Source organism: Vollenhovia emeryi, unplaced genomic scaffold, assembly GCF_000949405.1.
Source record: "Vollenhovia emeryi isolate VEMERY1.0 unplaced genomic scaffold, V.emery_V1.0 DF939425.1, whole genome shotgun sequence".
Classification (NCBI taxonomy): Eukaryota; Metazoa; Arthropoda; class Insecta; order Hymenoptera; family Formicidae; genus Vollenhovia; species Vollenhovia emeryi.
This window is the reverse complement of record NW_011966941.1, coordinates 11,203-24,123: the sequence shown is the minus strand read 5'-3', so window position 1 is coordinate 24,123 and position 12,921 is coordinate 11,203. Positions and strand designations below refer to the sequence as shown.

General features: G+C 31.9%; 2 protein-coding genes across 3 annotated transcripts in view; one reads left to right on the top strand and one right to left on the bottom strand.

Annotated features, from left to right (window-relative positions):
- The window catches only part of LOC105557744 (sodium channel protein Nach-like), a 40,937-nt gene extending 39,002 nt beyond the window's left edge, over nt 1-1,935 (top strand). The window contains exons 3-4 of one of the 2 annotated variants that reach the window (XM_012005063.1): nt 1,605-1,770; nt 1,839-1,935. In XM_012005063.1, the coding sequence (XP_011860453.1) occupies nt 1,605-1,770; nt 1,839-1,859 (187 nt within the window). In that variant the 3' untranslated portion in view covers nt 1,860-1,935. Of the gene's footprint in view, nt 1-1,604 lie in introns of both variants that reach the window. The other variant, XM_012005062.1, reaches the window with a different exon arrangement.
- Nucleotides 1,936-7,336: 5,401 nt separating this feature from the next.
- Nucleotides 7,337-8,675, bottom strand: LOC105557743. The gene is made up of 2 exons (XM_012005061.1): nt 8,584-8,675; nt 7,337-8,278 (listed from the first exon to the last, which is right to left on the bottom strand). The coding sequence occupies exon 2, from the start codon at nt 8,238-8,240 to the stop codon at nt 7,584-7,586; it is 657 nt and encodes a 218-aa protein (XP_011860451.1). The 5' UTR covers nt 8,241-8,278; nt 8,584-8,675; the 3' UTR covers nt 7,337-7,583.
- Between the last annotated feature and the right edge of the window lie 4,246 nt (nt 8,676-12,921).

The following is a 12,921-nucleotide window of genomic DNA, read 5'->3' as shown; positions in this document are numbered from 1 at the left end:
TTTCTTTTAGTTTTTTAAAAAATCGACTGTATAAATTAAAATGGCCCACCCTGTATATAGAGAGAGAGAGAGAGAAACTATAGATAAAAATGTGAATAGACTATCGTCACCTACTCGTTACAGTTATTTATTGTGGGAAGGGTGGTTTACCCCCTCGCAACAAGGGTGCGTGAAAAGTCGGACATGTAAACTTCATTATTTAATATAAAAACATTTTAAAATTGCGAATGAAATTATTTCGATACAAAAAAAGACAATTTTCCTTTAAGGGATGATTCAACCTTTCATTTTGATTTTTTTGAAAAAAGCAAAAACACGTAACTTTTATTTTTTTACGCTCTTTAATTTGGTTTTTGTTTCATTAAAATCGGTTAATAATTTCTTTTGTTACATTTAAAAACTATAAAAATTGATCTTTTGGGGGGTGTTTTACCCTTCGCAACAATGATGTATGGGAAGTCGATTATGTAAATTTCACTATTTAACTTAAGAAACATTTTGCAATTGGTTTGATGTTGATCGGTGCACTGTTTCTATGCAAAACACCATAACGACTCCCTAATACCCCCAACTTTGTGGGTCGATTTCACCCCTTTAATGTTGACCATTGCCGATAAAAAAAATACGTATCTATTATTTTTGCCTACTCTATAAGTATACAAAGTTTCAATGAAATCGGTGAGTCACGCAAAGGTAGGTTTACTTGTTAGAGGTTTATTTTTTATTTTTTATTTATTTTTTACATTAATTTTTTTTACATTTTTCGAAGTTATAAATTTTTTAATATATTGTCCGCCACGATGTTTGGTCTGGGTTGCTGCATCTATTCCTTTGAAGTCCGTTAGTGTATGAACATCCTTCAATAGATTTCTTCGTTTCCTCTTCTTTAGCGAAGGCGGAATCGGTGAGAATATCCTGAGAGGCTGCAGGAAGGTCTGGATTTCTTCAAGAAGCTCTGGAGTTCTAGGTCGTTCTTCTTCCAAAGATGAGCTGCTGATGTCAGATGGCACTGGGTGTCTTCTTTTCGGCAACTAGTGCCTATGAGCGGCCGAGCGCTTTTATTTTGTGGGTTTGCGCCTTGAGGCGGCTGAGCGCCAGATATTTCGCGACTAGCGCCTTGGAGCAACTGAGCGCTATCAGTTTGGCGGCCAGCGCCTTGCTCCTGGCATCCAGTGCCAACTGCTGCTTCTCCAGAAGAGTTTCTCTTGAAAGAGAGTTTCTTTGGTCGCGGTGGTCAACGAAGGGTGAAAACCTTTGCTGTTATGAGCAAAGGCAGACTTTTCTTCGAATTAGTGGTTACGATTTCTTTGACGTCTTATATCTGGAAATTCTGGTTGCTTTTCCTGAATTTCTACCGATGATTAACATCCTTATATCCTATCTTCAATTAAGTCATATCAGTCTTCAATTAATTTTAAATACGAGCTTTTCTTCCAATTAATTTCTTCTTAGCGAATAAATTAGTGAAATTTCTGTTGCTAACCAACTTCTAAAAATTAATCAATACTTTAAGTTATCAGTAATGTGACAGTTCTGGTTGTGAATGGCTGTCACAACTGCCACACCATCTGTTCTCTTTACTATGTCAATTGCATTTTTCTCAGAAATATACCAGCCGATGTCTCGAAAGAATATTTAATTCAAGAAATGCGGTTAATGAATGAATTATTACTACCAGGAATATTTGGATACGACGTTCGGAGAAACCTCACTCGTCTACAAGATATTATAGATGATAACCATTTATCTATACTTAATGTAATGAACTTGGTAAGTATAGAAAACAAAGCATATGCCTATAATGTATTGCTATGCACGAAGATTCTCGCATTTTACAGAAGAATAACATTTCCATTTAATAAGGATTGTGACCACTACTGCCACATACAGGCAAATTAATACTGTCAATATTAATTTCATTATATTTTAATTTGTTATTATTGTTGATGAGTAAAGCATATGAAAATTAAGTAAAAATACTGTTACGTTTTGATGACTTCATGATTTCTTTCTTTAGTAAAATTTTAATATAAATAATTTTCTAGAATAGAACATGACATGAAGCGTAATAGTCACACATTGGCGAGTAGAATAAGATCCTAATTGCACCTGAACAGCAAACAATTTAAAAAACAAAATTTAAAGGAAGACGGACTCTCTAAGAGAGATTTTTCGTACATGTTTCGTGAATAATATTAACATAATTGCCACAGCAATGATTAGCATTCAACTTGCAACGCATAATAAATACTTCAATATCGTTGTAAGTATTATGGATGATTGGCATTAAAATTAATTAAAATACAAATTTTTTTGCGAACAAATATATCATATCACCACCGCCAGGGTCTAGGGAGAGGGAGGTACAGGTTCAAACCCTGGCCGAGGTGACATTTTTTTGCAATAAATTTAGAAAAAAATATTTAGACAGTAACACCCTGTCACGGCTCGTAGTCCTTTATTCTTCCAATTTGTACTTAATACATTTGAGCCATACCAATTTTATAAAAATACAAAATATAAATATTGGCCTTAATCCTTCTTTTATTTTTGACAAAATGTAAACTTTTGAATAACGTTAATGTTATACAGAATGTATTAGACCGCCCGTGCCAGCTAAATATCTTAGAAACCGAGAACGGCAAACAAAAATATTTCAACTAGTAAGAATATTCTTAAAAGTCGCCAGAAGTAATTAACAACATCAATGATTTTTATTGATATTGATATTGGTATTGAAAAATATTTCTGACAAAAGTTCTACAGTTTCCAGTAACGCATTAAGCTCTCTCAAATTGGCAGGACCAAATCAGCAAAATCGAATGCGATCTATTGGATTTTTAATAGGTACTTATTTTGTACTGATTTGTACCACCAAAAATAATTTTACTTTAATTACACCGTACCATTTAAGAAAAACTCGTGGCGCTGCTAGCTATATATTAAGCTAGCAGGACCACATAAGAATAATAAAAAAAAATAAAACAAAGCAGAAATAGTTAGTCCTAAATTTGTACTAATTTGTACCATTAAAGACAACTTGAAATATTCCTGTTATCTCTTTAAAACAATCCCCAACTGTATTCAGCTCAAGAGTAATGTAGTCGTTTCTATCGGCAGAATCGTGTTTAAAATTAATACAAATTAATATATTTTTAATACAAATGACTACTATTGCTAAAATTATCGTAAATCATCTTTTTAATCAATTATTTTAGTTATTAAAATTATTAACAGATAAGTTTTTACAAAAAGACGTACACGTTGGCCAAGAGTGGACACTTATCATTCTTTTTTTATTTTTTCTATTACTTTAGTCTCATGCATAAAACAGAAAGGACGCGAGATGATACATAGACAAGCCAAGCCGCTAGCCGCTACATCGAAAATTGTTAGCTGAAACGCATGTAACGCGTGTTGGCTACATTCCATTATAGCGCGGAAAAGAAAGAGGAGACTACATGTGTTCGTCTGTACTCTTCTACCGCCGAAGCCGACCGAGCAACGCATTGAGTGACAAGTGACGTGACTCCACCTCTCGCTACTGCGTCCTAGGCAGAGATGGGCGGCAGTAATTACTTTTGTCTTCAAATTACACATTTAATTACAAATTACTTTTACTACTTGTAATTGAAATCCATTTAATTACCCATTACTTTCAGCATTTGTATTTAAGTTCCATTCCATTACTAATTACTTTGAGCATTTGTAATTGATGCCCAAAGTAATTGATTCTCAAAGTAATTAAATAACATCACGTAATTTAATCAGATTCGTGTAATTAAATTACATTCGTGTATTTCTTGTTCGAATCAAGTTAACAACAAAAAGAACGTGAAAGTGTACTTACTGCAAGACAACTGGTTCTGTTCACGTCGAGCAAAAGTTCATTTTTGGTCTTAAGATTGTTCGCGAGTTGCGAGGTGCCTTCGCAATATTCAAACATTGCGCGATAGAATGATGGAAATTCGGCTCCATCATTCGAATATATTATATCTGAATTCGTCATAAGGAGGTACGACTGTTTCCTATATGTAGTAGATTCCTTTCCGCAAATAAACAGTATACGGCTATTCTATATAATAATTTCTCCAGAACATATTAGCATTAATGCAAGTCAAAAAGCAGAGACATATAAATGTGGCAATTATATACATTGTTTAAGTATTGGTGCTAAATATTGCAGAATAAATTCAAGTTTTTATAAGGTACAAAACTATGTTTTTATGAGGTAGTAATTTTCAAGCTCACAAAAGTATCTCATTAAAATTTTATTTATTATTGGCCAAAAGCTGACATACATGACATCAAAATGATATGTAACAAGCACATTTCCCGACCTTTGGATTTCTACGTTTCGATCAGATACATATCTCATCAATATATGTATAATCACGTTTGGCGATTCTTCTGGTTCGCTCGTATATGTACGTCAGAATTAAGCGCTCGGTCATTTTTCAATATTTTTGTACAATATTTATACAATATCTCGCGCGCGCGTCTGGCGCGAGACTATGCGCGATTCGTAAATTTCGTAATTCGCGATTCGTGATTTGTGATTCATAAACATTCGTTGAACATTCAATATGTCTGTTCTTGTATTTAATCGATGAATTTTCCCTCCACATTATTCACGAATATACGAATAGACATAATATATTATTAATATATTCGAATGATGGAGCCGAATTTCCATCATTCTATCGGGCAATGTTTGAGTATTGCGAAGGCACCTCGCAACTCGCGAACAATCTTAAGACCAAAAATTAACCTTTGCTCGACGTGAACAGAACAAGTTGTCTTGCAGTAAGTACACTTTTACGTTCTTTTTGTTGTTAACTCAATTCGAACAAGAAATACACGAATGTAATTTAATTACATGAATGTAATTAAGTTACGTGATGTAATTTAATTACTTTGAGCACCAATTACAAATGCTCAAAGTAATTAGTAATTGAATGGAACTTAAATACAAATGCTGAAAGTAATGAGTAATTAAATCCCATTTAATTATTCATTATTTTGAGCATTTATAATTCGGTAATGGCCAATTACAAATTCGCCCATCTCTGGTCCTAGGAGATATAAACAAATAAACCATTTTTCATGCCTGCCGGGTCCGGTCTTCCGCTCCTTGTGCGTTCATTCGACCAGACATTTTTATCAATTACGCGATAACTATTGCTAATTTTGCACAACGGTACATGACTTTTCTTCTCAGTTTAACCCAATCTATCGTAATTTTTAGGTTGGCTACAAACGAGTCTGACACCCTGTATATATATTGTATACAACTTCTTGATTTGAGTTTTTCAGGGTTTTGAGCAATATACTCACGCCATTGACTATTCTTATACATTGCTTTGGTTATTTAGTCACTAAAATTAATCAGCTGTTTTTATGAATAAAACTTTTAATGTATATAGTATGTATTCATTTTTTTATTATAATCATATTTTTAACAAAGCTACAATAGTATGAGATATAGGAGGAAGGAAAATAAAAATATAAAAATATGTAGAAATATAATTTGTTTATTAGGTTTTATATGTATGTATACTGTATGTATATATTGTATGTGTATATATTAATAATAAAAAATACATATTGATAATAAAAACATATTGAAAAAATTGATCTTTAAAAAAATATATACATCACAAAAATGTGCAGATTGTGTATGTGTATAAAAAATTGTTTAAAAAAATATCAAACTGTAAAATTAATGTGTATAATGTATTTAAAAAATCTTTTAAAACTTTATTATGCATAATTGTCACAATATCAAATTATTTATATTTAAAATTTATGTTTTAATGCTGGGCGTATGTTAGCAGCAGACAATTGCACCTGAAATTAAATAAATTCATGTTAATTTATTTCCTACTTTTTTAAACAGATGTGGTGCAATATAAATAATTTATAATGCATACACATTTTGAAAACATACATTAAAAAGGACATGAATATAAGTATTAACAAAAGACAAAAAGTATTTCTTTATTCATAATATATGTATTTCTAATAAAATAAAAGCAAAGTATAAAACGTTTTATTTTATAAATATATTTATGCATTACTACACTTTTGCTCGCGTAAGTTGTACACTTATTTGGTTTTAATTTTGTTGAACGAATTTTTAATCTAAATGCATGATACCGAAGAATAATTTTTTTTATATTGTATCATTCAGGTAATGAAAATGCAATTTCTTCGTATTTCGTAACAAAACATTTTTTCAAAATAATTTGTTGCAAGTACACTTGCTCATAGAACATTCGGAAAATTCTTTCCACTTGTATAAAAAATTTAAATGTTCTATCGTTTACTGGTTTTGATTCTGGTTAATAAATTAAATGAGTGACAAATTATTGTATTCGATCTGGTAGCATTTATGCAAACATCGCAAACCTTTTGATTTTTATGAATATTTGCCATGATATAACCAGCTATGTGATATAAAACATTTAATTCAGTCTTATTTATATAAATACGTTGAGTAGATATAAGTGGCTTACCATTATTAGTATCACTTGTTAAAAAATGCGAGTCAGCAAAACGAGTTTTCAATAGAATATCTAAAAACTCCGATAAGAATTGACGATCGTCTTCGTCATAATTACTTTTACAAATCGTTTTCATGAATTGTGAAATTGTTACAAGTTTTAAGTTATTTTTAAATTGTAGAGTGTTTGGAGTAACATTTTTTAATCTAATTTTTGAAAATACATTTTCTAAACAGTCTTGTGTTAATCGTGACGGCAAAAAGAAGGTAAAGTTACAATCTAATAAATATTGTAATAATTCAATAACCGTTTTTGTAGATATTATTAATGCAGTTTGGAACGGTTTCCATCTACCGTCATTGCCTACTTTTATACATGTGAAAAACTCAATTGCCTATTGAAGGAATTGAATTGCTTCATTATACTTTTCAGGCCTTTCATGACTTAAAAATATTCCAATGTCCCTACTGCTCATGATATGAAACATGACATCGTGCCATAAAATTCACAAACCACCCAGTTGTTAATCTCTCATCACCGGAAGTGTCATTTGCTAAGTATTGTAATGCTGAACCTATTTCTTCGCTGAAAATTCTGATTGCATTGCTAACTCGCATTTTTTGGAAGTGATTACTAGAATCTAAATATTCATCGCGTAGCTTGGGCGCTAACTTTAAGTCGATACTTTTGTCTTCATTAAGTACGTCTTTTAAATGTTCGCAATTAGCTACATTTGAAGGTAAAGAATATTTTTTACAAAACTTTTCAGGAACAGTAATAATTTTGTTATTTAAAAATCCCGCTTTGATATTTTTAAAAGCATGTGGAGAATCCGCATATAAATACAATTTTCTTTTCTTATCGAATGGATGCGTACATCAATTATTTATTTCTGAATGTCGTGAAGCACTGATACGGTATGCTCTCCACATTGCTTGGTTAGCAGGGCCCATGTCTGAGGTGATTGCATGAATGCGTAATCGAATTCCTTCGGCTTTTGTAATTATTTCATCAAGCACAGGTTTCAAATTTCCACCTTTTACAGAATCGCCAGTAAAATCATACCTTACTACTGGCTTACCTTACTACTACTCTCGCACCGAGCCCAGCTAACATTATAACTAATGCGTGAGTTGCTGTTGCAGTATAATCATGCCCGACTAAAGTTACATTACTAACGAACATATTCGTTGATATATCATAAAACCTTCCTGGAGAAATACTCATCTCATCGAGAACTATCATACAATCTTTATATAAATCTTTTTCAAAGTGAGCAATTTTAATTTTTAAATAGTCGAATATTTCTGTAATAACTGTACCACTATTAAATTTTAAATTTTCTAGTTTTTTCGTCAGTGTTCTAATACAAGGGAAAGGAAGTTTTTGTTTTAAAATTTCTTCATAACCTGCTGTGCCACATGCGAATCTTAATTTATAAGCATTCATTAAAGTTTGGTTACACCAATGAGGCATTTGTTTATATTCTTGAGTTAATAATTTTATTTGATCTTCATTTAAAATGCGAGATAAACTTTCCTTTAATTTATCTGAACGTATTTCGTCTTGTAATTTTTTAATCCTTTTATTGGCCGCAATCAGATTTCTTTTTAACGTTATCCTAAACTTTTCCGATTTGTTTAATAACTTCTCTAATCTTCTGAGTCGTTGTTCAAGTTTCAAACTAGAAGACATATTATCCTTAGTGAAAGGCGTTTCCTTAAATTCGAGCATTTCTCTTTCTTCAGTTTCAGATTCATCGTTTTCTGTTCCTGCAAGTTTGTTGTAAACATCACCTACATAGAAATGTTAAGAAATAGAAAACAGACATTTTATTTAAGTAAGCATAATTTTTAAGATTGAGACGGGAATCTTATAGTCAACCCAACTGGCTGTTTGCTTAATTAGTTTATTACACAACGTTTCGACCCTATTCTTTTGGGTCCTTTTCGAGTGATACTGCAAATCAACAACATCAACGCAATTATGAACAATGTAGGTTACTAAATACAATGTAGGTTAATAAATAAATAAATAAATAGGATTTAGTTAAATAGTTAACAGTTCAGCAACGCACCTGAGTCTGTAATCGTCGTCGAATATGACAGAGTCCAGTTATAAAATATATGTATACTTGTGAGCACTATGGTGGCTGGGCTCGAACTAATTTGCTAGTCATGTCTTAAGAACAGTACAAGGTGATGTGAACTAAACTGTTTTGATTACACAGTCATATATGTACGAGTATTACATTTAGGTTTTCGGTGTCTGTTTGTAAATTAAGTGTGTTATCGGTCTTCTTAATAAAGAACATTTCGGCGATTTCTCTTTTTCTTCTAAAGCGCTCGCAATGTAAAATTTTTGGTTCCGACCAATTGAACTCGTGATCATGTGATGCACGGTGTTTGCTGACTACGGAGTAGCAACTTTCGTCTTTTCTCATGTCATTTTTATGTTCTTTGATTCTAGTCAGAAGGTGTCGTTTGGTTTGCCCGATGTAAGAGGCTTCACAGTTGTTGCAGTTAATACGATAGATGACTTCAGTTTTTGTCCCAATTTATCTGATCTTTGCCTCTTTTAATAATTTTGTCTAATTTTTTGGGGACAGTGTAAATGGTGTTTAGACCTGTTTTTTCAAATTCGTGCTAATTTTGTCAGTCAATCCTTTAATATAGGGGAGGATGCTTGTTTTAGGGTCAAACATTTTTTTATTATTAGTGGGCGTGCAGTCAGTATGTGTGGTGTCCCGTCTTTTCAGTTCGTTCAGTCTGGTATTTATGTGTTTGCTAATAAATTTGTTAGAAAAGGAGTTATTGATTAAGATTTTTTTAACAAGATCTATATTTTGTTTCCAGTATTTTTGTCAGAAAGTAAAATTGCGTGGTCAACTAAGCTAATAATAGTGTTAATTTTATATTTAAGGGGGTAGCTCGAGTAATAGTTAACGTATTGTCCAGAGAAAGTAGATTTTTGATACCATTTAGTCAATATTTTATTGTTGTCGTCTTTGATAAGTGTCACGTCAAGAAACGGGATGGAATTGTGTGTTTCGGTTTCATGAGTAAATCTCAAACGTGGGTGATATTTATTAAAAATAGAGAGAACAAAGTCAATCTTGGCAGATTTTACAAAAAGCTCTTCTTATGTCCGTGGATAATTATGAAGTATTAATAAAAACACTCGTATGTCTCCACAACTTTATAATGATTGGTAAAGAAAAATTACTTATGCATGAAAGACGCTACTGTCCTCTGAATTATTTTGACCGAGAACATTATAATATGTGATGGAAGGACGTTGGAGACAGCAACACTCAGCTTACTTTAAGGATATAAGTAGATTAGGAGCCAAATCGAGCTAAAGCTGTTACTATAGGTTTGAGAGATTACTTACGGGATTATTTTGTATCTGATATTGGACAATCTCAGGCACTCTGGCAACATGAAGCTTCACTTGAAGCTACACACATCAATCTACCTACTGAACTGAATAACGATGATGATTGAATAATATTAATGATAATGATGACTAAATGATGTTAATTTAACTGTAAATATAAATATAAAGATTTAAGAAATTTGTAGACTTGGTAGTATTTTATTAAAATATATTTCCTTGTCTTTTATATCTTTAGCACCATAAATCTTTCACTTTATAGTCTTTTACAACAAATAACATTTAGTTTGCTCTTTACAGTCTTTTACCAAGAACATTACAGTTAACAAAGAGTATAAGCATACAAATACTTATAAAAATAAAAAGCTGCAAAACAAAAGATATCATTCTCACTTCCCAATTTTAAAATAAAAATATTTTCAAATCAACAAAAATAAACTTGTGTAATTATTAAACATAATATATTAGTAAAAATAAATGAATATTAATGAGATATTAATAGCTCCAGTGTGCTATTATCACTTATTGTTCTTCACATAATTTTCGTTGATGTATTGCAGTACATTCAACATGCATTGAAACTTGTCTGCATCTTTTACTTTTGTCAGTGTCAACTGAAGTGCTCCTATGATGGGATCTAAGTATGTTGTAAGACTACCCATACAGCACCAAAGCTTTCAGAAACATTTCAGAAACATTGTAACATTGCAGTAATGTTTTCTGAAATGTTTCTGAAAGCTTTGGTGCTGTATGGGTAGATTCTGAATTATTTTTAGCAAGCAATGTTTGTGACACCTATACAGCTAGATTGTTCAGTCCTTCAGACTGCTTAATATATGCTTGTGCGAGCTCATTATCTGCTTTTCTTTCCTCTTATTAAAGGTATCAGATGAAGGAATTATCTTTGCTGTTTTTTGGCTCATTGTCCGTAAAACCTGCTGTCTTATTTCCTCTTTTGGTGTTCCCATTTGAACAATAAATGGAGATTGTGTTTGGAACTGTGCTTGTACTTGTTGTTGTTTTGGAAATTGAGATGGTATCTATGAATATTGTGAGATAACGGAATCATATGTTGTATCATCTCCTGAAAATGAAGAGATTCATTGTTATATATACACATGTCGTTACAAATGTCTGCATCTGAAGATAGCTGTTAGAGTGCGATATTTAAAGAAACTTTATTTTAATAAAATAAATTTATTATTTTATTTATATAATATTTCCTATTGGATATCTGACTCTAGTGGCTATCTTTAGATATAAAGGCATTTATGACACTGTGTACATAATGTAATACATACTGGATAATGATGTATACAAATCTGATGTCGCATGAGTATTAGAAGTCTCTGCAGCCTTTGTAATATAATGCTGACGTATGGGTGGCTTCACAGTTTGTGGTACTTGAAATTCTGCGGGTGAAGGACTCTCATTTGATTTTAATGAAGATGCATTCTCTACATAATTACTGCTGGTCCTGTAAATAATAATTAAAGTACTATTTAAGTATAATTAAAGTAAAAAGTAAAGTTAAATAATAATTTAATTTATAATATATATAATATTGTTTTGAACATCATAATCGAAATAAATAATCAACATACTTTCGAGGTATGATAACTGTGCGAAGGAAACTATCACATATCTCATATAATTCCCATGTAGAAACGTATGTGGGTTGCATACTTTATCCAGATTTTCCTTTCAAGCCCATAATTACTTTACGTCGCTCTTTTCCATACTTATGCCGTATTTTGTAAAATTCTTTTTCAGCATTTCAACCTATTAATATTACCTAGTACCATAACCTCACTTCTCACTAAATTCATATAACATGTCACATATACAACGCAAATATAATATTATTACCAAATATATTTCTAAGCATTTCAGCTACAGCTGTCCATGTTAGTTCTTTATTTTTGGTACAATATCCTTTATGTCGTTTATCCAACAGTTGTGGGTTAGCTTTCACGAAAGCAACAAATTCTTTTTGACGAATAATCTCTTGTCTATCATACTCGTCTTCGACTTCTTCGAAGCCACTGAGACCATCCACCCCATTCACATAATATTCGTTATCCACCTTATATTTTTGATTATTAATAATAACTACACTCTTGTATATACGTCGGCACAAGTTAGATGAAGTCGGTCAAGACAAATACATTTTACGCGTCTTGTGTCACACATCTTCTCTGATTGGCTGGCAGTAAGTCCCAGTCTACAATAGAGATTTAAGCCTTAAGCCTTAAGAAATTGACTAATCACAGTCGCGCATTCTTTTCATACTTGACCGTGATTGGTCAATTTCTTAAGGCTTAGGGCTTAAATCATCTATTGTAGACTGGGACTAAGGCAGTAAGTAGTAGGAAATGGAAATGAACCATTTCAACTCAAGCGACCAATGCGGTGCCTAGTGGCCGCAGCGCCCGCAGATGCTGGAAAGATGGCGGCGACGAAAGGATCCGCGCGCTATTTAAAGACTATTGCATGTTTACAGTAGCAATAACAAGCATTATATGTATAATTAAATTATTTGGATATTATATTTTATTAGGAAAAACACATTTTTATCTTCTCTACAAAAGTATCTTCTCTACAAAAGTAATGATATCATCAAATGGCGCCAACAAACTGAATACATATTTATACAAACTTAGGTACTTTATTATTTTTTATATTAATATATTATAGCCAAACAATCGAGCATAAAATTTTATCGGAAGAAATAAAGAATGAGACCAATTTTTAATACTTATTCCATAAAAATTTCATGGAAATAAACTTAATACAAATAAATATTTTATTAAAAGATCGCCTCTTCTAAGTTAATTGTGGGATACATATCGATCCTGATTCATGATATCATTGTTTATTAAAAAAACTTGGCGCTGCTAAACCGTTGAAATATACAATCTAAACCGAGGGGGAAACCGCTGAGGATATTGTGGTGTACAGATTTGCGGAATTACTGGGCATTGCTAGGCATTACTAACAAGGGACCGTTTCAAAGTGT

Excerpts from the sequence above, each read along its gene's own strand:
- LOC105557743 (XM_012005061.1), bottom strand. The coding sequence starts at position 8,240 with ATGCTCGAATTTAAGGAAACGCCTTTCACTAAGGATAATATGTCTTCT.